The 24,813-nt window shown below is 43.7% G+C and overlaps 1 protein-coding gene across 1 annotated transcript; it reads right to left on the bottom strand.

The window, feature by feature from the left end:
* Window positions 1-1,730: 1,730 nt before the first annotated feature.
* LOC142497652 (insulin-like growth factor 3.L) lies at window positions 1,731-19,415 on the bottom strand. The gene is made up of 4 exons (XM_075605726.1): window positions 19,215-19,415; window positions 8,722-8,896; window positions 7,057-7,185; window positions 1,731-4,193 (listed from the first exon to the last, which is right to left on the bottom strand). The coding sequence occupies exons 1-4, from the start codon at window positions 19,254-19,256 to the stop codon at window positions 4,180-4,182; spliced, it is 360 nt and encodes a 119-aa protein (XP_075461841.1). The 5' UTR covers window positions 19,257-19,415; the 3' UTR covers window positions 1,731-4,179.
* Between the last annotated feature and the right edge of the window lie 5,398 nt (window positions 19,416-24,813).

Below are 24,813 nucleotides of genomic sequence, written 5' to 3'. Positions count from 1 at the left end.
TGCTTCTATACGTTCCTCACCTCAGTGAAAGGAACGGGTCTGGTCTGCGGGCAGCACCGGCGTAACACTCACACTCTGAATCTGGATATCTTATTTACCCTATATATCTTAACTGCCCTATACCTACACCGAAATAACCTATATTGCTTTCTTCCAGATCTGACTCTCAAGCTTCACATGGGAGACATCGGAATCTCCCCTAACCCAGGGGTAGGTAGGGAACAACTCCCCTCCAATATATAACATTGTGGGAATGAGGGTACCTGGACATTGAGGGACTGCGGATCAGGTAAGATCCCAGGCGGGATTGCTGCTTTAGAAATTGTGAAGCGGGGGCATCCAGACACTGGTTAAGGGGTTTAGGAAACTAGTCATTCATATCTGGCTTTTTTTTCAGATTAGTGAGGTCATCCGACATACCACACACACACTATGTAATAAGGACTAATGGTAGTAAAGAATAAATGTAATACAATAAATAAACTGTTATGTCAAAAACGAATGTTATTAGTTCTTACTAGGAATTTATTCCATTTATTTTTTTAAAAAGCAGGGCTATGGGCGGGGCTAGGTGGCGAGTAGATTTTTTTGGTTCGGCGAGCAGATTTTTAGGTGATTGTCAAGCACTATATATATATATATATATATATATATATATATATATATAATATATATATATATATATATATATATAACGGAAATAGCCATGTTAGTCCAGTTGCTAATACTGAAGAACAAATATAAAATTGTAATGGCAAAATGCACATTATTTATTTAAAAAAAAAAAGAGAGTTAAGACAACTATAGCACTCACAAACGCCTAAAAAGATATATATACATATATATATATATATATATATATATATATATATATATATATACAAATGTAAATACAACTGTATGCTCATCTGCATGTCTTAGGCAGGTCTGCAACCCCGCCTTTCCCCATTATCACCCAGCACACAGCACTTCCACTGCAGCAATGGATTCTGGGAAATTACATGCAAATGAGCACACAGTGCCACTATATATATATATATATATATATATATATATATATATATATATATATATATATATATATATATATATAAAAATGGTTTTTGAGGCAAAAAGTGACACTGTGTGCTCATTTGCATGTCATTTCCCAGAATCCCTTGCTGCAGTGGAAGTGCTGTATGCTGGGTGATAATGGGGGAAAGGTGGGGTTGCAGACCTGCCTAAGACATGCAGATGAGCATACAGCTATATTTGCATATATATATATATATATATATATATATATATTTATATATATATATATATATATATGTCTTTTTAGGCGTTTGTGAGTGCTATAGTTGTCTTAACTCTCTTTTTTTTTTAAATAAATAATGTGCATTTTGCCATTACAATTTTATATTTGTTCTTTGAGAATCTCGGATATAGATTCAGTTATCACAGTGGAACTGATAAAGATAACTATCATCAACTGACACTTTCAAATAACCATTTATTACCATGACATGAGGGTGTTATATATAGCCATATATAGAGCTAACACTCCAAAAAATTGCACCATTGTTTGCCCTTGTCAATGTCAATGTGAGTGCAAAGAATTCTGGGATACAAAAGACATGCACAGTTTTTGGCTGGAAGGCATGGAGAATCAGCGGGATTGAGGCCAGGGGTCACGCTGGGTCTTTTGCACAGGGCAGATTTTTACTAAGTAATCAGTGGAGACACACAAAACATGTTGCAATACCTTGTGTAACATCTTTTTACTGTTTATTTAGTTTTGTTCCAAGTTGCATTTATGCCAAAAATTCTCAGAAAACTGAAACAATCCGCTTTTACAAGAAGAAATGCACCAAACCATAAATAGCACATTTACACAAGCCCAAAATGTGTTCTGGGAAAAAAAAAAAAAGTGGAAATTATCTACAGTATGCAATTTCAGAACTATTTCCCAAGTGTTGTCATCCCTTGCCGTTCAAGATGGCACAGTAAACATTAAGCCTTTGAAACACATTTAAATCACCCTCTCCCCCCACAAAAAAAAATATTTTTTTGAATTACCTGAACAGGGGGGTCCCCAGTAGTCAACCAGCAGTTTGCCAACTTGTAGGGATTCCTCAGTTCCAAGATAATTGTAGTTTCTTGTACCTTTTTCCACCCCTCCCTCTCCCCTGTAATTATGGCTTGCAGACTTGCAAAGTCATCAACACAGAATTGTAATGTCATCTCATGATGATGTCATGTCATTCTATTGACCTCCAAAGCTATTCTGACCCTGGCAGCCATTTTGTGTCTGCTGGACAAGTATTCTCATCCTATTAAAAAAAAAGTATATATATATATATCTTAAACTCAATTCAGGTGCTATTTAACCCCCCCCCCCAAAACAAAGAGTAAGCGTAGGTTATTGCATGAAGTCCTATCATCTTTCTAGGAATTATAGATGATGATAATGTAGCACAAATCTCTTACTTGTTTACTATGAATCACATAGCTGCCGTGCGAGAATGGTCCAATCTTAGCTTTTTTATTTCCGGTCGCTGGATTTATTAACACGTTGGTAAATATGAGTAAGATCTGAAGAGCCACTGTCCTTGGTCATTATTACACCGCTGGCCTGTTTTCAGGTGTGTTATCAGGATCAATACTAGCAACAACAACAAAAAACCTCTTGAGAATGGCAGAGATGAGACAGGAATGTGTTTTGGGGATCATTTTAAGCTATATGAAGACACAAGGGATAACATCATGGCTTCTTATTGGCCCATGTGACGAAGGACATTTAAGCCGCCATTTTGATAACCCCACACAGCCCAGTCGGAGCTGCTACCGGCACTCCATACAGAGGTAAGTATCTCGGAAGCAGAGGTCCCCGGAGCTGAAAATCAACACGGCTCAGTTCCGTAAACCCCTGCTTCAACCCAATTTAAAAAAATAAAACTGGCCCCTTGGACTGCTCCATTACGGTCGGGTGCAGATGTAACGGACACAAATATACACAAAGTTACATTAAGTTGACTTTAGTTGCATGTGCAACTAATCTACTTCTGTTTCATTTCCATACAGTTAAAACATTCACCATTTATTAAAGCAAATTGCTGGTTGAGAATATCTCTACAGTTCATCTGCAGCCAGACTTCTTAACTAGTTTTTAGTGATAGCCATGAAACATACTTCATTGTCCATTTCACAGTAACTAACCAATATATTTTCTCCAACAGAAAGCTCGGAGCTCTATTAATCTGAGCCCCCTTTGACATTTATGGCTGTCTGCAAAACGGACCATAGATACCTACTCAGCCACTCACTTAAAAGTGAGCAAATATGTACCGCAGATGCTCTAGTAAGTAAAAGCAGGGTTCAAAAGCTAAATGTAGCTCTCTATAGCAGTGTTTTTCAACTGTGGTTCCCTGGGCTATTCCTAAAGGGTTCCCTGCAATATTCAGGTCATTTGAAAATGGTACCAAATACAGAAGAATTTACAATGTATCTGATCTCAGACGCGCTATTAGAGAGGGTTGGGGTTCCTTACACTGCATCTGATCTCAGACACGCTATTAGAGAGGCTTGGGATTCCTTACACTGCATCTGATCTCAGACACGCTATTAGAGAGGGTTGGGGTTCCTTACACTGCATCTGATCTCAGACGCACTATTAGAGAAGGTTGGGGTTCCTAAGAATTTCACAATATAATTAGTGGGAATTAAACCTTGAAGGTAATGAGTTTTGCGGAATGTATCCAGAGGACGGAAGGGGAGAGGGATGGAACATACCTCCTAGTTTAAAATGGAATGGGAAAACCGCATATCATCTTATGATCTACAAGCTAACCTAGTAAGTGAACACCAGTGACATACAGTATGGCCCTGCTCATTATTTGTGCAATTATAATTACAAAAACCCAATAGCAAGGGGAAGTCATACCCCTGCTGGGCATATTCACAGCTTGCTGCAGAGAGCAGTGCCAGTAGTTCTTGTGGTGTTTTTTGGTTGGGGTTCCATGGGCCACGGATAATTTAATTTCTCCTTCATTCCATTGTGGATTTTTCAGCCTTTTCCCTTTTCCTGGCACTTTCACTTGACAGAGAATACTGTATCTTTCGTAAGGCTGGATTTGGTGGGCGTCCTTGATGAATCGTCTTCACACTCTGTAAAATGCCTGGTGCGGCCAAGGAATTCTTCTACTTTCTGTGATCTATGAGACAATCAAAATCGATCAGGCCAAACAATTAGAAAGTCTGTATTCATCTTTAGAATTCACTTATTAGTATATTGTGCCGAGATATCATATACTAACATATATAATAATGTACACACCATACAGTCTCATGGAGTAGAAAACGCTCTGTACTTTGAATTGTAAGCTCCTCAGAGCAGTGAGCGCTTCATCTTTTACGTCACGGTTCTAGCGTCTTATTTTTGTGTTGTTTTATTGGTTTACTTTTATGCCACTGCTTTTGATTTCCCATTTAAAAAAAATCTAAATTAACATAATCAAAAATGAAATAATAATGATCTGTTGATCTGATGATTTCACTAACTTAATATGTAGTGCATTGTAGGGTTGCCAGGTGTCCAGTATTGAACCGGACTGTCCAGTATTTGGACACTCTGTCCAGTAAATGAGAAGTAATGCTGGACATGTATGTGTATACCGGTGTGACCTCTCTGGACATAGTGACCTGACCGGCTTGGGGGGCCGCGGGATAGAGCAGGGCTGTTGCTAGGGGGCTGGGCAGTTTCCTCCATACTGATTGGCTGCATTATCCAACAGTTGCCAATCAAATGGTGTCAGGAACCTGGGGGTTAGACCAAGGAGAGGAGAAAACAGCATGGAGTGGAGAGGTGTGTGTGTGTCTCGAGCGTGTCACCTTTCACCATTGTGTCCAGTATTTTTGGAGAAGCCACCTGGCAACATTAGTGCTACGCCATAAAGAACCTTAAATCCAATTCAAGTGAGTGGGCTGCAAAATGTCTTATAACTGAGCCCATCTTATTAAATATGGCCCATAATCTGTACTCAATAGCCCTATATGTTAAAATATTGACAGAAGCAGAATCAGGCTAGTGAATGTATACCTAGTGATTGAAGTGTAATGGTACTAAGAGGTACACATACTGTATATATTTACACACCAGGGTCACCACTACTTTTTAAGTTACAAACCTCCAGATCATATTTCCTTATATTTTTTCCCCCCTAAATGTGATTTATTTGAAAGGGACTCCATTTATGATTGGTTTTAGAGTTTTAGTTGATTATTGCACAAACCCTTTCTAAAATGATTTCCGCAGAGCATTCGCCTTTTGTTCGACGCCATTTTTGGGAAATCCAGCACACTGTTTATTTTAAAGATACTTTGATCACGGATCTATCTATCTATTTCCCTCCAAGCAGCATTGATTATTTTAAATAAATGACTTTTTATGTATTTTTTTTAAAGAAAAGAAAAGTGAGCCTTGTTTGTGAATAATAATGTCACCTGAGTGCTACTGGAGGGTTACATTACAGAAACGTGTAAAGTAAAAAATCCAATACACATAGGATTGAAGAAAGATTGAAACCTGAGCATGAGGAATGGGTAGAGCTGATGGACCAAATGAGGCTGCTGACAGCAATCTCATAGGTGGCCTGATAACGACCCCACCCTTTCCTATGGATTTAGCTATACATTATCAGGGCCAAAGAGGTCAATGAAGAGTGAGTTCAGATCAAAATAATGGCCATAACATAAGTGATTAGGAAATGTATTTATGTGAGGGTTAGATAATGCTTAGGTGGCGATGGTTCATTCCGAGGTGTTGGCCCAAACTGTTCAAATTAACCCATTATACTGTGAGAAGGGCCAGCCACACACTGCAAACCAATACATTGCTGGACCCTCCGGCAGTGAAGAGGTTAAAAGGCAATTTGAGTTTGGTCCAGAACCTTCTTTCGTCTCCTTTGTGACCTCCCTGGGTTACGATCCTCCAGTGTACTTCCGGGTTTTCACGCCCAGCACTGACGTCTGACGTCAACAGCGTCATTACTGGCCTGATTGATTTTATAGTATTTTTAACTTAATTTTTAATTAAAAATGTTGTTTTAATAAATAATTGATATACTTTTTTTTTTGAAAGGACGTACTATTTAGTACAATCATACAGTTTTCTTATTTTATCTCAACTAATATGTAAAAGTATTAAATTAGTATGTTTTCCCTATTGCACTTTAAACAATTGCACTTCAATGTTTAGTTAAATTGAATAATTGCTGCTATTAGTACGAGTATATAAGAACGAGGATGAGACACAGCCGCCATTCCCTGACAACGCTTTTGGAATGAGCGAAACGCGTAGGGGTTCGCTAGGTGGCGCTGTACATTCATTCAGAGGACTGTAACAAGGATTGTAAAGATTTTCTGGCAAGCGGCCAGTAATGCCGCTGTTGACATCAGACGCTAGACGTCAGTGCTGGGCGTGCGAACCCGGAAGTACACAGGGAAATCGTAGCGCGGGGAGCCCTGCTGTTGCTGGCGACTGCAGCGTTCCTGAGACGCGGATCCCAACCGGCTGCCCCTGACGAGCTACCACCACGGAGTACAACTGGACATCACGATGTGCCTCACAAGATACTGGTATTTCCGTGTTGTGTTCCACGGACATCTACTGGGATGGGACAGTGTCTTTCATTGTGGTGATTTTATCATTACTATACCTTTTTTATCCTCTGCTGCTGCACTACAATTTCCTTGCCTGTAAGTAAGGAGGGGCTTGTGGCCTAACACACATAGTTTGTACTTTTTCTAAGAGGTTTGTGCTTTTCTTCTTTAGATTTGGATGTGTTTGGAGGTTCCCTGGCAGAACCTTGAAGAGCTGCGGAACCCAGCTTTTTGAAGATAAATCACTCTGACCCTCTTCATCACAATTTATCGGGACTATTGGTTGAGCATTGGTAATCTGTTTGTTTGTCAACTAAAAAATTCCTGTCTTCCCATAAGGTGCCACTGGTGACATTGTAACAGCCTATAGAATGGTTCATAATTGATGGTCCTCCAACTACCAGCCAACGAACTGACCTTCTCTGCCAGTGATGTTTGTAACCGGAGCTGCACAATAGGATTCCAGGATGGAGACACTGCAGCCACAGAAGCAGCATTCCTCCACTATACCGGGCCTGGGTCTGCTACGCATAGGAGCCGCTCTACCTGAAATAGCATGCAGATAAACACGTAGGTTGAGACATGCAAAAAATGCAAAACCAACGATTGTAATGGAATATGGTCACATTCCACTGGATATTTGAACTTGTCTTTTATTTTAGTTATTTTTTTTTAGATTTGAACTGCCAAGAATATAAAAAGTACCACTTGTGAGCACATTCACTAGTCTCAGACAGGTCCACAAACCCAGCCGGCATATATGGCACAAATGGAAAGGCAAAAGCTGAAGCTGTCAGTTCTTACTGGGTCCATGACTATTTCTGAATATTTAGGTACATTTTAAAATATATGGCACACCAAAATAATCATATAATTCCGTAAAACCAAGCAAATGTGTGTGTAAATGACGTCTGAATCGAGCAGGTTACGGTTGTTATTGTATGGATCACAAATAGATTTGCAATCATCCTGCAGTATTTCTGTGAATTGCGCATGTACCCAGCGGTGTTTAAGTAAATTATTCATAGCTTGGGCAGGATCTGACTAGGTTTATGAGAATAATGTAAGGATACAGCCATATCAGGCAGATCCAGCTCACACCCATAGCCACACGTGCACACATACTAGCCATCTCTCCTTGCTTCTGACAATATACATATATATATATAAATATATATATATATATATATATATATATATAACATTTATTAAGTAAAGCGTTACACTGGGCTCATTTGCATGTGATTACCCAGAACCCCTGGCTGCAGTGGAAGCACTGTATGCTAAGCGATAACGGGGAAAGACAGGGTTGCAGACTATACAGGTCTGCGTGACCAATATTGTCATGATATGTGATACATAAAAGGTGATTGTAGTAAGAACATTGACCACAATTAAAATACCTATAGAAATAAAAGGATTCAATCTACCCATGGCTTGTAACATGAAATGGGCCATGCTGATCCAACACTGGTTCATGCTCTGAAGCTGGAAGGTGGCAGGCTAAGGGCAAATGTGAGGAAGTACTTCTTCATTGAAAGAGTAGTGGATTCGAGGAACAGTCTCCCAGCAGAGGTGGCAGGGGCTAATACTGTAAGAGAGTTAAAATATGCTTGGGATAGACTTACGGCCATCTTACATATGGAAGTATAAGATCAGGTATGCAGTGTTACAGGAGGTAAAAAACATGAGCGGACAAGGTGGTCCCCATCTGTGGTCAAATGATATATTTTAGTGTTTCAAAATAGAAAATACTTTGTGACGTGCAAGCTCATCACGTTAACATGTTTATCCCCCTTCAGAAGGGCAGCTAAACACTGCAAAGTGTAACATGCCCCTGTGGTAATAAAGGGGCCATGCCAGGGGTGGCCGACTCCAGTCCTCAAGGGCCACCAACAGGTTTGGTTTTCAGTATATCCCTGCTTCAGCACAGGTGGCTCAATTAAGACTGAGCCATGGATTGAGCAACCTGTGCTCAAGCAGGGATATCCCTAATACCTGGCCTGTTGGTGGCCCTTGAGGACTGGAGTTAGCCTCACCCCCATGGTTATGCCGAGAAAACCGTGAAAGAAGTAGACATACTGAAATAGAATCCGGTAGGTCCACAGATAAATTGCAGGATGTCCACCAGTTCTGCACCACAGAGCATCTCCTTTGCGCGAGGTCGCTGACAGCGTGCGGGGGAGGCCTCCACATACAGGGAAAAGACCAGAGACAGGCACACCACCATTTGGCCGAGAGTGAGAGGCGCTGCTTTCTAGGGAAGGTGGAAAACATGTGAACGATTCAGCACTGGGAACCAGACTTTGTATCAACGAGTGGAAGCTAAATGTAAACATAGTGAGGCAAAGGTTATTCCATTAATGCAAAGGGTAAAGTACCTCCCGCACGGTTAGTAATATTTTTATACATTTTTTTAGGTTTTTGTTATTTTGCATACAGTTCTGACACACACATCCTCCAACTGCACCGGTTTTATGGATCCTATAGTTAAAGAATACCAGAGTACCTATTTCGCCAGTACAGTATATGACAGCTACAGTATAAGAGCTCCGTTGTCTATCGCCTGCAGCTTGAGACCTTCAGCCGGGGCACTGAAGACATACATACGATGTCAAAACAAAAAATAGACCCGAACAACATTTTGTTTATTAAATGAAAATATTCCTCCTACATGTTCAGTGTTCGAATGTTATTTGCGAGTAGTAAACTGCATCTATTATGGGGCTGCCATATTGTTTTGAAGCACCTTTTCCCCACATGGATAGAGGAACTAAAGTGTTTCTACAAGCTTAAAAAAAATGAGCACAATAGACAACACTAAAACCTTCATCAAGACATGGTTTGATTCCATGTTGAGTTTATATGAAGTATGTGGGATTATTAGAATTGATATCTGCACAATTTATATGATAATAGATAAACCTCATATAGTGAGATTGAGATGTTTAGGATACTATAGAAGTAGAATCTGAGAAGACGTGTATTAAAAGCAAGAGTGTTGGGCATCATGAAAGAAGAGCCCAGCAGAACCCCTGAACGACATTGACAGGATACAGGATTCTCACCTCCCCCTGAACACTAATAGGAGGATTCCTCCTGATACTTCCCACTAGTGCTAGCTAAATGGAGAGGAGGGGATTCTTCAGGCTGCTTTGTTTCAGTTTGTTTGTTTCAGTAGTGGAATCAGTGTCCTAATAAATAAACACAACAACGCTGATCTTCAGAAACCCCCCGGAATCTTGGGATTACCTCCAGAACGCCATGGCTATCACTTTGAGAGCTGTCACTGCATATTATTGTAAATGAGCATTCACCAATGAATGTTAGTTAGAGAGGAAATGCTTCTGACTTGTGCCAATATCAGAGATGATTAAGTCTCTTCACTCGAGTCTCCCGTCTGCAAAACCAGTGCAAAAAAAGCACCAGATTTATTAACGGAGCCATCCAAGGGGCGATTTGCTGTGCACATTTTTGAATGTTTTACATAGAAGCAGAGGGTCTGAGAAGCTGACCCCTATTAATTTCAGCTCCCGGGTCCCCCTGCTTGCAGAGATACAGACTCCGTACGGAGGTCCAGCAGCAGCTCCGGCTGGTGTTTAAAGCTCCTGTGCCACGCGAGCCAATAGGAAGCCGCACCTGATGACATCACAGCTTCCTATTGGACCGCAGGGTGCGAGAGCTTTGAAACTCCGCCATTACATGATCCCTGCTAGCAGAGCGGCTACTGGCACCCCCTACGGAGGCAAGTATCTCCAGAAGCAGGGGATCCCCGGGGATGAGATTAGTGGGGTTCAGCTCCGGAGACCCCGCTTCAATTCTATGTTAACAAAAAAAAAAAGTTGCATGCTTGGATTGTAAACGAACACATTAAAAGCAACTGGACAATTTCCTTTGATTAAATAAGGTGCAATTCTATTGTGCCACAATGCTGCAGCCAGGAGACCAGTGCATAACCACCAATGTGTTTACCATTTGCAGCAACAAATCAATAGTCAACAGTAAATATCATGAAGTAGAGATGTTTAAGGGTAAAGAGAAGATAATTAAGTAATGATAAGATTGACAGGGCCAGATTGACTAAGCTTTGTTAGCCTACTCAACAGTGACGCTGACCCCATTTAATGGCGTTAATCATGATGCAGTCTTCACTAAAGCAAATAACATAATGTTAACCAGGATTTAATGCCGTAAAAAAAAAAAAAAGAGTACAATTTTTTTGAACCAACGTTATTCTTAGTGAGATGTTAATGAGCCTTCTCTTACCGTGCACCCCACAACTGCAATCTACCTGAGACTCTCAAAGCCATCACCGATCTAAGTTCTTCCAAAACTAAAGCAATCTCACATTATAATGTGGTCTGTAACTGTCACATACGCCTATAACATATATTATCTTTAACTGTTCATGCAATGTCTTCATATATAATGTATAACACTGTTCGCCTAATGTAAAGCAATGTCTTTATATATAATGTATAATCCTTTTCGCCTATTTAACCATGTATTTGTCATCATAACTCTGTGCCCGGGACATACTTGAAAACGAGACGTAACTCTCAACGTATTACTTCCTGGTAAAACATCGTTATAAATAAATAAAGTATATTCATCCCGTATTCACTATGCTCTGCTAAACGTAACACCAGGAGATTACATTGCGTTAGTAAAGTCAGACCCGGCACTCCCATCCAGACCCTGAAATAGCTGGAGAGAGCAAATACCTAGAAAAAATGCTAAAAGTTTATTTATTAACTTTTTCATATATTAACCCATTATTAGCCCAAGTGGCTAGCTAGTATTGTATGTCTTTATTTATATAGCGCCAAAAGTGTACTCAGCGCTTCACAAAGAATACAGTACAGGGAATTCTAATAATACAATAGGTGCAGCAAAATCAGACAATAGGAAAGGAAATCCCTGCCCTGGAGAACTTACAATTTAAGTGGTATGATGGAAGACTTCCAGAGACAGCAGGTGAAGGAATAAGTGCGGTAGATGGCAGTGCTTGGCCACAATGGGTGGTAGAGTGACTGTGGGTGTGGGACAGTGGCCATGAGTGCAGGCTGTTGGGATGCTTGATTTGTGGGGTGAGATTTAAGGCCGGTCAGTATTAATATAGAAGGTTAACACCGGTTACAGGGGAAGAGATGGCAGGGAGGCGTGGGTGAGATCAGGTGTGTATGTCTGGGTTCAGGCTTAGGGGAGATCCCCAGCAGCAGGAAGGAGTAGATAGAGGGTGTGAATAGAGGATTTGTGTTGGTGTTTTTTTATTGAGGGATAAAGAAGTTGTTGGGAGAGACATATATAAATAATGGTGCAGTGGGGAATGGGGAAGTTGGAGAGAACAGAGATGTTCACAAAGGAGTGAGGAAACAGTAAACAGAAAAAGCAATAGGGAGGGCATAGTGAGATGCAGGAGGAGAGACCTCCCAGTTATTGGAGGATAGGAAGAGTACAAATATTCACAGCATTTACAAGGTCAAGTTCTCACAGTTGCAAAGTTGTTGTTGTTGTTGTGCAGAGTCCAGATCTTCCTCTAATCTTCCCCTCCAATTTCAACTCCAAAATTAAGTCTACACTTTAAATGTGACACTTTGATGTTACACCCAGCCATATGACTCACAGCCAAGATAGACTGTCTTAAATACTCACACATATGATCACATGCATTTGACTAACAATTAAGGGAGGGGTTTGCCTAATCAATTTACAGAAACATACCAAATAGTTAATTAGATTTTAAGTTTTGTTGCAATTGATAGGAGAATTCAGCTCACAGAAATATACCTGTTTGGTGACATACCTAGTCATGGCCAATCTATGCCTAGCGGGCCACTAAATACTACAACGGCCTTTAATATATTCCGAACACTACCACCTACCCCCCATTGCATACCAAGAGCAGCTAATAAGGGTTTGGGATGCCAATACCTTACTATGGGGCTTATTCTAGTAGCTCAAAAGTTGTCATTGCCAAACCGCACAGTTTGGCATGCTCAGAATTAGCGGAATTCAATGTGAGAATAAACCCTATTCTCTATTGGAAACCGCATTAAAAAAAATATGTGACAAACTGCCCGGTTTAATAGCCAAACCACCCGGATTAATAGCCAAACCACCTGGATTAATAGCCAAACCACCCGGATTAATAGCCAAACCACCCGTATTAATAGCCAAACCACCCGGATTAATAGCCAAACCGCCCGGATTAATAGCCAAACTGCCCGGATTGTACTTGCTTTAGAAGCTGAATGAGGTATTGCTAACTCCATCCCCAGCCTGATCTATGGGTTTTACTCTCTCAGACAAACCCATCATTCAGGCTGCAGATGTAATTTACATTATCAATCTCACCAGTCTTCAGGTGGCGTTACGGAAATGTGAGTTTTTAGAAGCGCTTTGCATAAGGGAGCTACGGCAATAGCAGTTGTGGGCCCAAAATGCGAGTTTGAGGCTTTTTTGAGAAACAGACCGGATTGTCAGGGCAAGAGTGAAACCGCGTCTAAAAAAAAGCCGTTTAGATGCGGTTTGTACATGTGATAAGGGCTTACAGAATAGCAAAGCATGCCAGCTTCTAAAGGGCCATTTCTAAGCAGATTGTCACACTTCTGAGCTACCAGAATAGGCCCCTAAGTCTCTATGGCAAACAAGGGGTTAATCTCCTCCACCCTCTCCTCAGGGGGTCAATCGACTTTCTGGAGGGCACCAACCTCCATTTCCTACCTCAACACATCTAACAACCCCCTCTATACAAAATAACTTAAAAGCTCTATTACAACACTCACCATTTGGGCTACTAGCATGGGTGTAGCTATAGCCCGGCAGCCTGCGCACTTGGGGGGCCTGCTCTCCCCCACCCCCCCCCCCCGTTGGCAGCCCATTTGTCTCTCTACAGATAGAGACAGGCGGATACGACGGCGGCCCCCCAGCGTTAAACAGAAGATAAGCCGGCAGAGCAAGACGGCCGGGTTGGAGCGCACTCTAGCGGTCTGAACCGGAAGTCTTTTTTTACTTCCGGTGTCTAATGCAAGCGCGCTCCTCCCCGGACGTCCTGCTCTGCCTCTGTAGCAACTGCTCATTCCTCTGCCGGCTTATCTTCTGTTTAACGCCGGGGGCCCGCCACCACATACCATCCCCCCGCACCTGTGTCTATTACAGGGAAGCATGGAGGAGGAGGAGGGGAAGCACTGATGATGGGGATGAGGGGGAGAGCTGATGATGGGGATGAGAGCCGATGATGGGGATGAGGGGGAGAGCTGATGAGGTGGAGAGCCGATGATGGGGATGAGGGGGAGAGCCGATGATGGGGATGAGGGGGAGAGCTGATGAGGGGGAGAGCTGATGAGGGGGAGAGCCGATGTTGGGGATGAGGGGGAGAGCCGATGATGGGGATGAGGGGGAGAGCCGATGATGGGGATTGAGGGGGAGAGCCGATAATGGGGATGAGGGGAGATCTGATGATGGGGATGAGCTCTGATGATGGGGATGAGGGGGAGAGCCGATGAGGGGGAGAGCTGATGATGGAGATGAGGGGGAGAGCTGATGATGGAGATGAGGGGGAGAGCTGATGATGGAGATGAAGGGAGAGCTGATGATGGGAATGAGGGGGAGAGCTGACGATGGGGATGAGGGGGAGATCTGATGATGGAGATGAGGGGAGAGCTGATGATGGGAATGAGGGGGAGAGCTGATGATGGGAATGAGGGGGAGAGCTGATGATGGGAATGAGGGGGAGATCTGATGATGGGGATGAGGGGGAGAGTTGATGATGGGAATGAGGGGGAGAGCTGATGATGGGAATGAGGGGGAGAGCTGATGGGAATGAGGGGGAGAGCTGATGATGGGAATGAGGGGGAGAGCTGATGATGGGAATGAGGGGGGAGATCTGATGATGGGGATGAGGAGGGAGATCTTATGATGGGGATGAGGGGGAAAGCTGATGATGGGGAGAGCTGATGGGGATAAGTGGGAGAGCTGATGATGGAGATGAGGGGGAGAGCCGATGAGGGGGAGAGCCGATGATGGGGATGAGGGGGAGAGCCGATGATGGGGAGAGCCGATGTTGGGGATGAGGGGGAGAGCCGATGAGGGGGAGAGCCGATGATGGGGATGAGGGGAGATCTGATGATGGGGATGAGCTCTGATGATGGGGATGAGGGGGAGAGCCGATGTTGGGGATGAGGGGGAGCTCCAATGATGGGGATGAGGGAGAGCCGATGATGGGGATGAGGGAGAGCCAATGATGGGGATGAGTGGGAGAGCCGATGATGGGGATGAGGGGGAGATCTGATGATGGGGATGAGGGGGAGCTCCGATGATGGGGATGAGGGGGAGCTCCGATGGGGATGAGGGGGAGCTCCAATGAGGGGGAGAGCTGATGATGGGGATGAGGGGTGATCTGATGACGGGGATGAGGGGGAGATCTGATGATGGGGGTGAGGGGGAGATCTGATGAGGGGGAGAGCTGATGATGGGAATGCGAGGGAGAGCTGATGATGGGAATGAGGGGGAGAGCTGATGATGGGAATGAGGGGGAGAGCTGATGATGGGAATGAGGGGGAGAGCTGATGATGGAAATGAGGGGGGAGATCTGATGATGGGGATGAGGAGGGAGATCTGATGATGGGGATGAGGAGGGAGATCTGATGATGGGGATGAGGGGGAAAGCTGATGATGGGAGAGCTGATGGGGATAAGTGGGAGAGCTGATGATGGAGATGTGGAGAGAGCCGATGAGGGGGAGAGATGAGGAGGGATGATGAGAGAGGGGATCAGGGAGAGGATGGAGGGGGGGAGGGAGAAAGAATCGCAGTCAGTATTATCTTATATTTCTATGCTATGCTAATTTATTTAAAGTGTGTAGTGAATTTTACACAACTTTGGAGAAAAATGCCCAATAGTATTTGAGAAAAAAAAAGCTATTGAACCTCATTGTGGATGGGTGCAGAGAGGTTCCCACCCTCTACTTGACTCAGTGGCGGATTTCCCATTACGCCCGGGCCTGGGGGAACAAAATTTGGGGGAGGCAAAAATGTCACCCCATATACATTTGCCGCGCTCTCGGGCCTAACGGATCATATCGATGACGAGTTTGCTGAGCGAAAAGTGCGGATACGGATCCTCTGACTTAAAAATAAATGGTGAGTAATCTATATTTTATATTTAATCTATATTTATATGTGTGCGGTATGTTTCATTTTGAATCTATGGAATACGTTCACTTATAATGGGGACCTGAAAATATGTGCCCGGGGGTCCCGCGCATGTCTAGCTACGCCACTGTCTACTAGGGGTTATTTTAAGAAGTTGATAAGTGTATTTAATGATCTTTCATCATCATTATTCTGGTATTCTCTCTTCTCCCTCACCAGTAAAAGCCATATTTCAGTGTCTGGATGGAAGCAACACCAAGATTTAAATACCATTATTATTATTATTATTATTATTATTATTATTATCATGAAATAACATGATGAGCTCAATTACAACCGTTATTTTTGCAAGTTGTTACCTTAGGCTTTAACTCAGGTAAAATGACAGTCTTTCCCTTTCTAGGTACCGTCATGTTATTTGCCGTGATTTAATGGTGCTTTAGTGAATCTGTCCCATAGAACTAATCATGTAAGAAAGGTGTTACAGGCCAGTCCTCGGTTATCCAACGGAACCCGTTTCTGGAAGTAGCGCTGGATAGTGAGTCCCATGTTAATCAGTGGCGGTTCAGGCGTCGGCTAACGCAATAGGACGTCAAAAAACGGCCCATAGGGTTGCATTGTAAAGCGTCGTAAAGTGAAACGTCGGTTAGCGAGGACTACCTGTACACAGAACATTTAAAGGCGTAATTCATGTGTTTTTTTTTTTAATAATAATAATTTTTTAACATAGGATTGAAGTAGGGGATCTCCGGAGCTTAACTCCATTCATTTCAGCACCGGGGCCACCCTGCTTCCCAAAGATAGACCTTCAAAGGGGGTGCCGGTATCACAACAAAGTTTAAAGCTCCTGCGTCTCGCTAAACATGATGACGTCACAGTTTCCGCCACCGACAGATTTCCTGGGACCCAGAACTAAAGTTTTGACCGCTCCCCATTCCCCCCTCCACCATTTGTCGGCCTTGCGAATGCGCCCCCCCCCCCCCTTTGACACCTACCTTGTTCTCCCCTCCCCCTCATGTATTTCTCTCTTCCTCACTCCTTCTCTTACTGTACACCCCCTCTCTCCTCTCACACTCTCCACCACCCTCCTCCGCTATCACTGAATCCTGTTCCCTCAATCAACCTACCCTTCCTCACACTTATTCCCTCCTCCGCCCTGGCCACAGACACAATTCCCTCTGACCACACACAACCCTCTCCACAAAATACATACAACACCCCATCCCCAAATGCATACACTCCCCATCCCCAAAGACAAACACACCCCAATCCTCAAAGATAACCCGCCTCCCCAAATATAAACACCCCCCATCCCCAAATACAAACAACCCCCATCCCCAAATACAAACACTGCCCCATCCTCAAATACAAACACCCTCTCATCCTCAAATACCCCCCCACATGCCCATGTACAAACATCCCCCACTTACCTTGAGGATAGTTTCAGCTTTCTGGTACTCCCACTGTCCTCAGCTGCTGCGGGCCTCACTCCTACGCTGGGCCTGCCTCTCGCCTCTCTCTCCCCTTCTCCCAGCGCCGGACCACAGTAAGTCGGCTTTCGGCGGGAGAGAAATACCTGGCGTGGGAGAGAGAAAGAGGCCCACAGCAGCTTGGGAGAGTCAGGGCCCGGCGGCAACCAGAGGCCAGGCAGCTGTTCACAGGAGATGGGCGGGTCTGACCTCTGGCTGGGCTCTGACCTCTGCCCGGGCCCAACTTCCAGCGCCAGCAGGACCCCCCGCAGCCGCTGGGCCCGGGACACTTGGCCCAGCTCTCCCTGTCGGTGGACCTGCCCACAAAAAGCGGGAGCTTTGAAACCGGCCATTACATGAACCCTGCAAGCCGAGCAAAGCGGCTACCGGCACTGGGGTATCTCGGGAAGCTGGGGGTCCACGAGCTAAAATGTATGGAGTTCAGCTCCGGAGACCCCCTGCTTCAATCCTACGTTAAAAATAAAAAAACAGCAAAAATAAAAACGACAAATCACTAGCTTGGATTGCCTCTTTAAGTCAATTCAGTTACTGTAAGTAAAAAGATTAGCACACAACCATCCAAAAAAAAAACTACATTATCAGCATATTTCACATGTAAGCAGTGCATATGGTTATTGCTATACACTTGGTTAATGCCTTACTAAAAGAAATACATTGAAAATACAGTGTTGTTGCCACAGCGGCCACGTGATGTCTACGGCCAATGAGAGCACCGCATTTCTCTCAAGCTCATTTATTATTGTCAGTCCCTAGACAAACATTGAAATGTTTGTTTGGTGGTGTGGGTAGGGGGGTAAGGTCATGGGTGCACAGCTGTTCATAGGTAGAGCAGACAAGATAATAGGATCTTTAAGAAAGTCAGCCAGCAGTTGGAACAAATACAAACATCAGCACAGCCATTACTTTTGTAAGGCAAAACAAGAGCATGGGGATTGTACAGTACTGTGCAGCGACTTCCAGACATCAGAGTCCTGGATTACAACTACGCTGAACGTTAGCTACAAACGGATTGTGTTTGTGATTTTCCTGCATTGTAGGAAGTGGTAAAAAAAAAAAAAGCGCAAACTTAATAAAAGCAACGAAATTAAAATACATTTGACCTATTAGAGTCTGCATGTCCACGTCTCCCGAATGCAAAACTGGAGCAAAAGAATGTCACAGATTTATCGAAGAGAAAACTCTCATCCATAAGAATCATTTTCTTCGATAAATCTGGTGCTGTTTTATTTTTTTTCCCGGTTTTAAAGCTCGGAGACGTCACTATAAAGTCCCAATGGATTTTCATGGGGGCCTGTAATGGGCGTTAGCATGGTACAGCACGTATGGTATTTTGCGCTACAAGCGGTTGCCTTTGTTCCCTGGACATATTATTTTCAAGGTCCTGGCTGATTGTCAAACTTCTACAGTTCATGAGCAACAAAACCCACTCCTCGGATGACAGCTGCCATAGTATGTGTTGCTACTGACTCCCACTCACAGGTCCTTATGACTTTCACAACCCTCCAGTTACCATCAGAGAAACAGTGGGGGGCAGACTCTCCTGGCCGTTACTACTGTGAATTAGAGGGTAGCGGTGGCGGGTGCCATGCAAAATAAAGATGGCAAACCTGGCAAGGGTGGTTTCATACATTAAGCTTTTGCTATGGCTTCTTTCAGATATATTTGCTGTGCAAATAAACAGCTTTAATGGTTTATTGCTATGTGCATCACTAGAATTCAGTATATTCTGGGACCCTGGAATATAAAATGTTGCTTAACCTTGTCAGCAACCCAGGAGCCCATGAAGGGTATATTTTTCTAAGGCGTTCTGGCTCTGAAGGTTTTTAATCCCTTCCCTTAAAGAATGTCCAGGCTTCGCTGGCAGCAAGAAAAAGGGTCAATCTGTAAATGTCACAAAGGTCCAAGAAATGCCATAATAAAAATGAGGTTACCTTTTTTGTCAGCCCTTGCTTTGTGGAGTCCAGGAGACACATGGCTGTCACTGGCCTGTATTAGCGACTGTATGGCAGCATGCAGAATGTTTTACAGCTTTGGCTGCTGCTGTCAGGACTTTGCACTGTGGTAACTCTCAGGCCATCTGGCAGCAAGCTCTGATGTCCAGGAGGTGTTTGTCTGAGAGAAGCCCATGCGAAGGAGAGGGTAACTCAGCAATATATGGATTTGAAAGGTGGAGGAGGATCCACACAGTTGCTGTCCAGCTGGGAGCGGGGGGAGGGTATTTTACCTAAAGTTCAGTGAATAATCCAAATATTGCCCTCCTCCTCTCCTTCCCCGCTGTCTCTACTTACACTTCATTCTTGGTGGGAACTGAAGATTTTACAAGCGGCGCTGACCCAAAGGGCAGTAACGGTTAATAATTGTAAATGCATGGGTGAAAATACATGTTAAATCAAAAACATTAACCCAGACGGCCAGCAGCGCATTTCTCTGCAACGTGAAGGCGTTCAGTAACTTTCTTATCCCTTCAGTAGCTGAAGCATCCTATTAAAGAGGGTGCGACAAGTCAATGGGAGTTTTCGGACAACAATAGTGCAAACAGCCTCTACGTATATTGAATCACCAGTCTATGCGTCAAATGGGCAATAAACGGACTTCCAATAGCCTGGTGTAATTTCCTCCCAGTATCAATGTATGCGACATCGCTTTTGCACTGCTGTTATTAGTAAGAGATATGGAAAGGGGTTATATAAAATAATGGGAGCAGTTACATCATGCACACAATACTAAGGAGGAAGGATCGATGGTAGGGTTTTTTTTTTTAGTATTTTCTTCCACGTGTATTTGTCCCAGTTAAGCCACTGAAAGTAAGCTGCCTTTACTAATATCGTTTACCTAAAAGCATTGGTTAAACTCTAGCCCATTTATTTCCAAATAGGCCTGCTGAGTGGTAAAGCCCTGCAAGAGTTAAATCCAGATAAACAGGGAAGAGAAATACATATTTGAGAGTATGCGGATGGTACAATGTCTACAATAGATGAGTGTAGAAGTGAGGAGTTGTAGGGAAATTCACATGTCCTTCAAGATTTCCCTGTCTCCATGGACATGATCCTACAATGTAATTTTAAGGGTATCCTCTTCGTTGCATCCTCTTTTCTCCCATCACATCTGCTTGATCTCAACATTCAGTTAATGTTACTTGTATCTTTACATTGTTAGAAGCCTTGATACTAGAGAGGCATGTTGCCAAACTATTGGACAGGGAAGGGATAGATGCATTTGCATTTCCTCTACATGGTCTACACACAAATCTATTAACAATAAGCCAGTGACAATTGCAGCCTACAGGTCCCCCCCCCCTTTTTTTTATAAAGCTAGACCACCATGACCTGAACCAGGGGGTCTCTCGGGGGTCTTCCACAGTCCGCCGACTTCCAGGGACTCCCTGGTGCGTTTGTTTTGACCGCACGCCTGGACTACTGCAATGTACTCTACCTGGGTCTTCCAGAAAAAGAGCTTCACTGCCTGCAGCTGGTGCAGAGTGGTGCAGCCAGGTTGTAAACTAACCAGACCCGTTCTTGCCACGACACTTGTTCTCCTTTCTCTGCAGTGGCTGCCTGCAAAATGGTGAATTTATTTAAAGATTGGCTTGCTGACATTCAAAGCACTACATGACCAGGGTCCCAGCTATCTGAAAGAGCTTCAAGTTTCCCACACTCCCATTCGCTCACTTCGATCTGCAGGTGAAGGACTCCTAACAGTTCCCAGAATCTCCTTAACTTCCTTTGGGGTCCCAGCTTTTAGCCACACTGCTCCCACTCTCTGGAACAGTCTGCCTTGTACAGTTTGCATCCTGTATTGTATCTTTCCTTGTGTTTAACCTTAAATGTTTTCTTCTTTTCCCCATTTTCTAATGTTGAAGTGCTTTGAGTCCCACTGGGAGAAAAGAGCGATGTAAATAAAGTTATTATTATTAATAAATATGTCAGTGGGGTCATGAATAGAAAGTCGCACCTTTGCATCCACCGGGTAGGTATTCTTGTTTGTTGAACAAACCTACTGTATTTAGCACTAGGGAACCAGTAGGTCCCCAGATATGGGGGCACCACAGATCACCTCAGCAGGACATTCACGTCCATTAATATTATATATACACACACACACATATAAACATACATACACACACCAATGATTTGCTGCTTTAAGCCACATTAATGTAAATATATATGGTACAGCTGTTATAAGAATGATTAGCAGTTTGCAAGAATTTAAACCTTTTGAAATATATCTATCTAAAAATGATATTATAATATTTGTGTCGCCTTTAAACTCATTGGTTCTGTTCTTTTCTTCTTTCCCAAAGAACTCTGGGATTTATAGTCATGATACCCTGTTGAGACACACACAAAAAAAAAACCCAGATTGGATCAACCTGTCTTGTGACTTATGTCTGATTGGTAACGTTTATTGTAAAGTCTTGTGGCGGGGTGTACCATGTCAATAGATACTGCAGAGCTGTTACATCAGGTAATAATACCTCCTTATTGGCCTGGTTAATCTGATGCGATAGGTAACAGAGACATATCTCATGGTTGGGGCAGTTGACCTGTGCAGTCCTTTTTCTTCTACCCAATTTTATAGATCTCCTTAATGCTGCACTGTAGCGAACATTGTGGTCTGGATATCCATCATCCTTTGTAACTGAAGTCCAGAGTGGTTTACTGTTACAAGTCCCCTTACATTCATGTTGTTGTATCTTGGAAGAATAGTAATCTGAACCCAATGAATACAAAGTCTCCATTTTTTTTTTGCTTTATGCAGATTAAATGACCGGTTTTACAGCTGTCTGAGACTCCGTTTCAAAATTGTCTCCTGCCATTGTCTGTCTGTGCTAGTAATTCACTCCAGTTACTGGGTTGGAACAGCGGGTCATTACCAAGTGAGAGAATGGCACTGAGCTATTACAGAGAAGATTGACTATATGCCCAGCAATAGTCCCAAGATAAACAGAACCGAGTTGTATTCTGACTACAAACCCAGCATCTTTAAAGCTGAATAATCAATCTACAATGTTAACAGGAAATATACATAGAGATATCCAATATACCTAATTTACAAGAATTTCTGGGTAAGATTTCTTATAATTGTAACTCTCCCCGCCCAGCTCCTTGGAAGTTTACAGCGTTGTGCAATGGTTGGCTACTCAGGCGTGTTAGTTTACGGCCCATCGGAGCACCGTGCAGAAGCCATACTGAAGACTCCTGTTTGGGAAGCTCAGCTATAGCCATGGCTCATTACACATTGTCACAGAAGTATAAACGGTCGTCTAGTTCCTCAGTGCGCCGTATATAGACATTTTCCTCCGCAGAGTTCATGGGGCCCCTCGTGCACCATTGTTCATTCCTAACCCTGTCGGCCAGGCACCATGCGTTTCATACTGATTTATTGGCACCACCCGGCAGTTAATCCGTGTTGATGAGGGACTCCCTCTTTGGTTGCCCTCTGTGGCTCTCGACTGAGGCAGCGGGGCAAGTTGTGCAATCCGGCATCGCAACAGCTACAGGGCATCTCCCCACAGCAGGGAGAGAAGAAGCTCCCCCTAAGGCGGAACCTCAGATGGATCCAGAATCACTGCCAGGATAACATGAAGCAGGAGTGGCTCAGTGAGTAAAGGCGCCGAGTTTGAATCGGGAACCTGGTTCAATTCTCAGTGTCAGCTCCTTGGACAAGTCACTTTATCGCCCTGTGTCTCAGGCATCAAAAACATAGATTGTAAATTCATGTGGGTGGTGACTGTGTCTGTAAAAACCCTGTGTGCTGCGTACTGCTATATGAAATAAAGTTATTATTATTAACATCGACCTCCCACCAAAAAGGTCTCCAGAGTCACCTCAGCAATCATGGGGATCACTCATTTCTTCTGGGGTAGAATGCATTGGTTCTCATCCTTGCTCTCTTTCCGCCAACCCATATCGTCACTTCCTTGCATAAAGTTGATCAGCGACTCCATCGTCCGATGGACGTGCGGCTGCATGTAGGGCAACTCGCACTCTGCACATCTGGCACTATTGGACAAGGCTCCACCAGGACATCGACATCCAAAACAGGCAGCTTGTAGGAATTCTGTATGTCTTATGGTAATGATAAAAACCCAGCAGGGTATTGTCAAACTGTACTTGCTGTGGAGTACTGGTAGAAGTCGCCATCTTATCAATGCCACCGCAATATAGTCCTGTACACACAATCACGAAAGTGAGTGATATGGTCACTCCCTGTTCCACGTTTGTCGTTCTCTCTTTAACTCTCTCAGTAAATGGCAGGAGTAGGGTGTGGCCCATACGGTTCTGTATCCCAAGACTGTCACAGAAGAGTCTGGAGGGGAGGGCGTGGCCGTATTCTTCGTGCCACTAGGCAACGAGTCCGCACATCATTGCCAACATGCAATCTTGCATACTTGTCAGGAAACTCCATTCCTCTTCACTGGGTGGGAAGCTCAGTGCCTCTAAACTGAGAGGGAAACGCAGTCTCTCTCAACTTGGTGGTCCTTCTCAAGTGACCCAATAACTTTGGCCTGTTTGGGAACTGCCCCTTCCGTACAGACTAATGAGGAATATTGATGCAGATCTGCGATTAGAGCTGATCTACGAACACTCGAGAGCCCTCTCTCCTGAGACCCTATGTGGCATGCCGTTTTCCTATCTTTTAGATATTCAGGACTCCATTAGCCTTCTTCTGGGATCCTAAATTAGAGGGACATATTTACAACATAATAAAACAGGGGGTCCTGGTCTGGGCTATTACTTTATGAACATCCCTATCTACTCTCCCCGAGGATGCTCTCCTCTTGTTTTATTGGAACATGCCTTCTAGATTCTTCCCCCTATGTTATATATCCCTTCTGACATCAGCATCCCTATGGTAACACAGGGCGGGGCCCAGTACACACTATCCCGCTATTAACTCCTCACAGTAATCTGGTAACCCCATTTTAGGGGGTTACATAATTAAAACCCTAAGCCAATTTACACTTGATATATTGTAATCATACAAAGCAGCACTTTTTTGGTGTGCCTGTTAGCTCAGGGATTCTCAACTCCAGTCCTCAAGACCCCCCAACAGGTCCGGTTTTAAGGATATCCCAGCTTCAGCACAGGTGGCCTTTGACTGAGCCACTGATTGAGCCACCTGTGCTGAAGCTGGGATATCCTTAGAACTGAACCTGTTGGAGGGTCTTGAGGACTGGGGTTGAGAACCCCCGTGTTAGCTTCTGATCAGCAGTTGCCTGAACAAGTCAGGTGCATGGACGAAACCAACTCGTGCAATCAGGCCTTAGATTTAAGGATATCACATTTTCACTTCATTCACCATCAACCGGGGCTAATCTCAGTCAGCACCCCTACTTTAAGCAACGCGCCTATTCACCATACACACTTTAGGAAGGTAAACAATTGGCCAATATTTACTAAGCAGTGCTACTCCATAAAACACATTCTGGTCTATTCAAGTGAATTGGCCAGAAGGTGTCTTCTAAAGTAGCATTGCTTAGTCAACCCGGCCCTTTTATCTCCATTTATTCAGCTAGGCTGAATATAT

The sequence above is a fragment of the Ascaphus truei genome, chromosome 6 (genome assembly GCF_040206685.1).
Source record: "Ascaphus truei isolate aAscTru1 chromosome 6, aAscTru1.hap1, whole genome shotgun sequence".
In the NCBI taxonomy this organism is placed as follows: Eukaryota; Metazoa; Chordata; class Amphibia; order Anura; family Ascaphidae; genus Ascaphus; species Ascaphus truei.
The sequence above is the reverse complement of the archived record's forward strand: the minus strand, read 5'-3'. Positions and strand labels throughout refer to the sequence as shown.

Excerpts from the sequence above, each read along its gene's own strand:
- LOC142497652 (XM_075605726.1), bottom strand. The coding sequence starts at position 19,256 with ATGTGTCTCCTGGACTCCACAAAGCAAGGGCTGACAAAAAAG. Across the intron at positions 8,897-19,214 it reads AGCAAGGGCTGACAAAAAAG|AAAGCAGCGCCTCTCACTCT; the intron begins GTAACCTCATTT and ends CACCTTCCCTAG. Across the intron at positions 7,186-8,721 it reads ACCTACCGGATTCTATTTCA|GTAGAGCGGCTCCTATGCGT; the intron begins GTATGTCTACTT and ends ATGCTATTTCAG.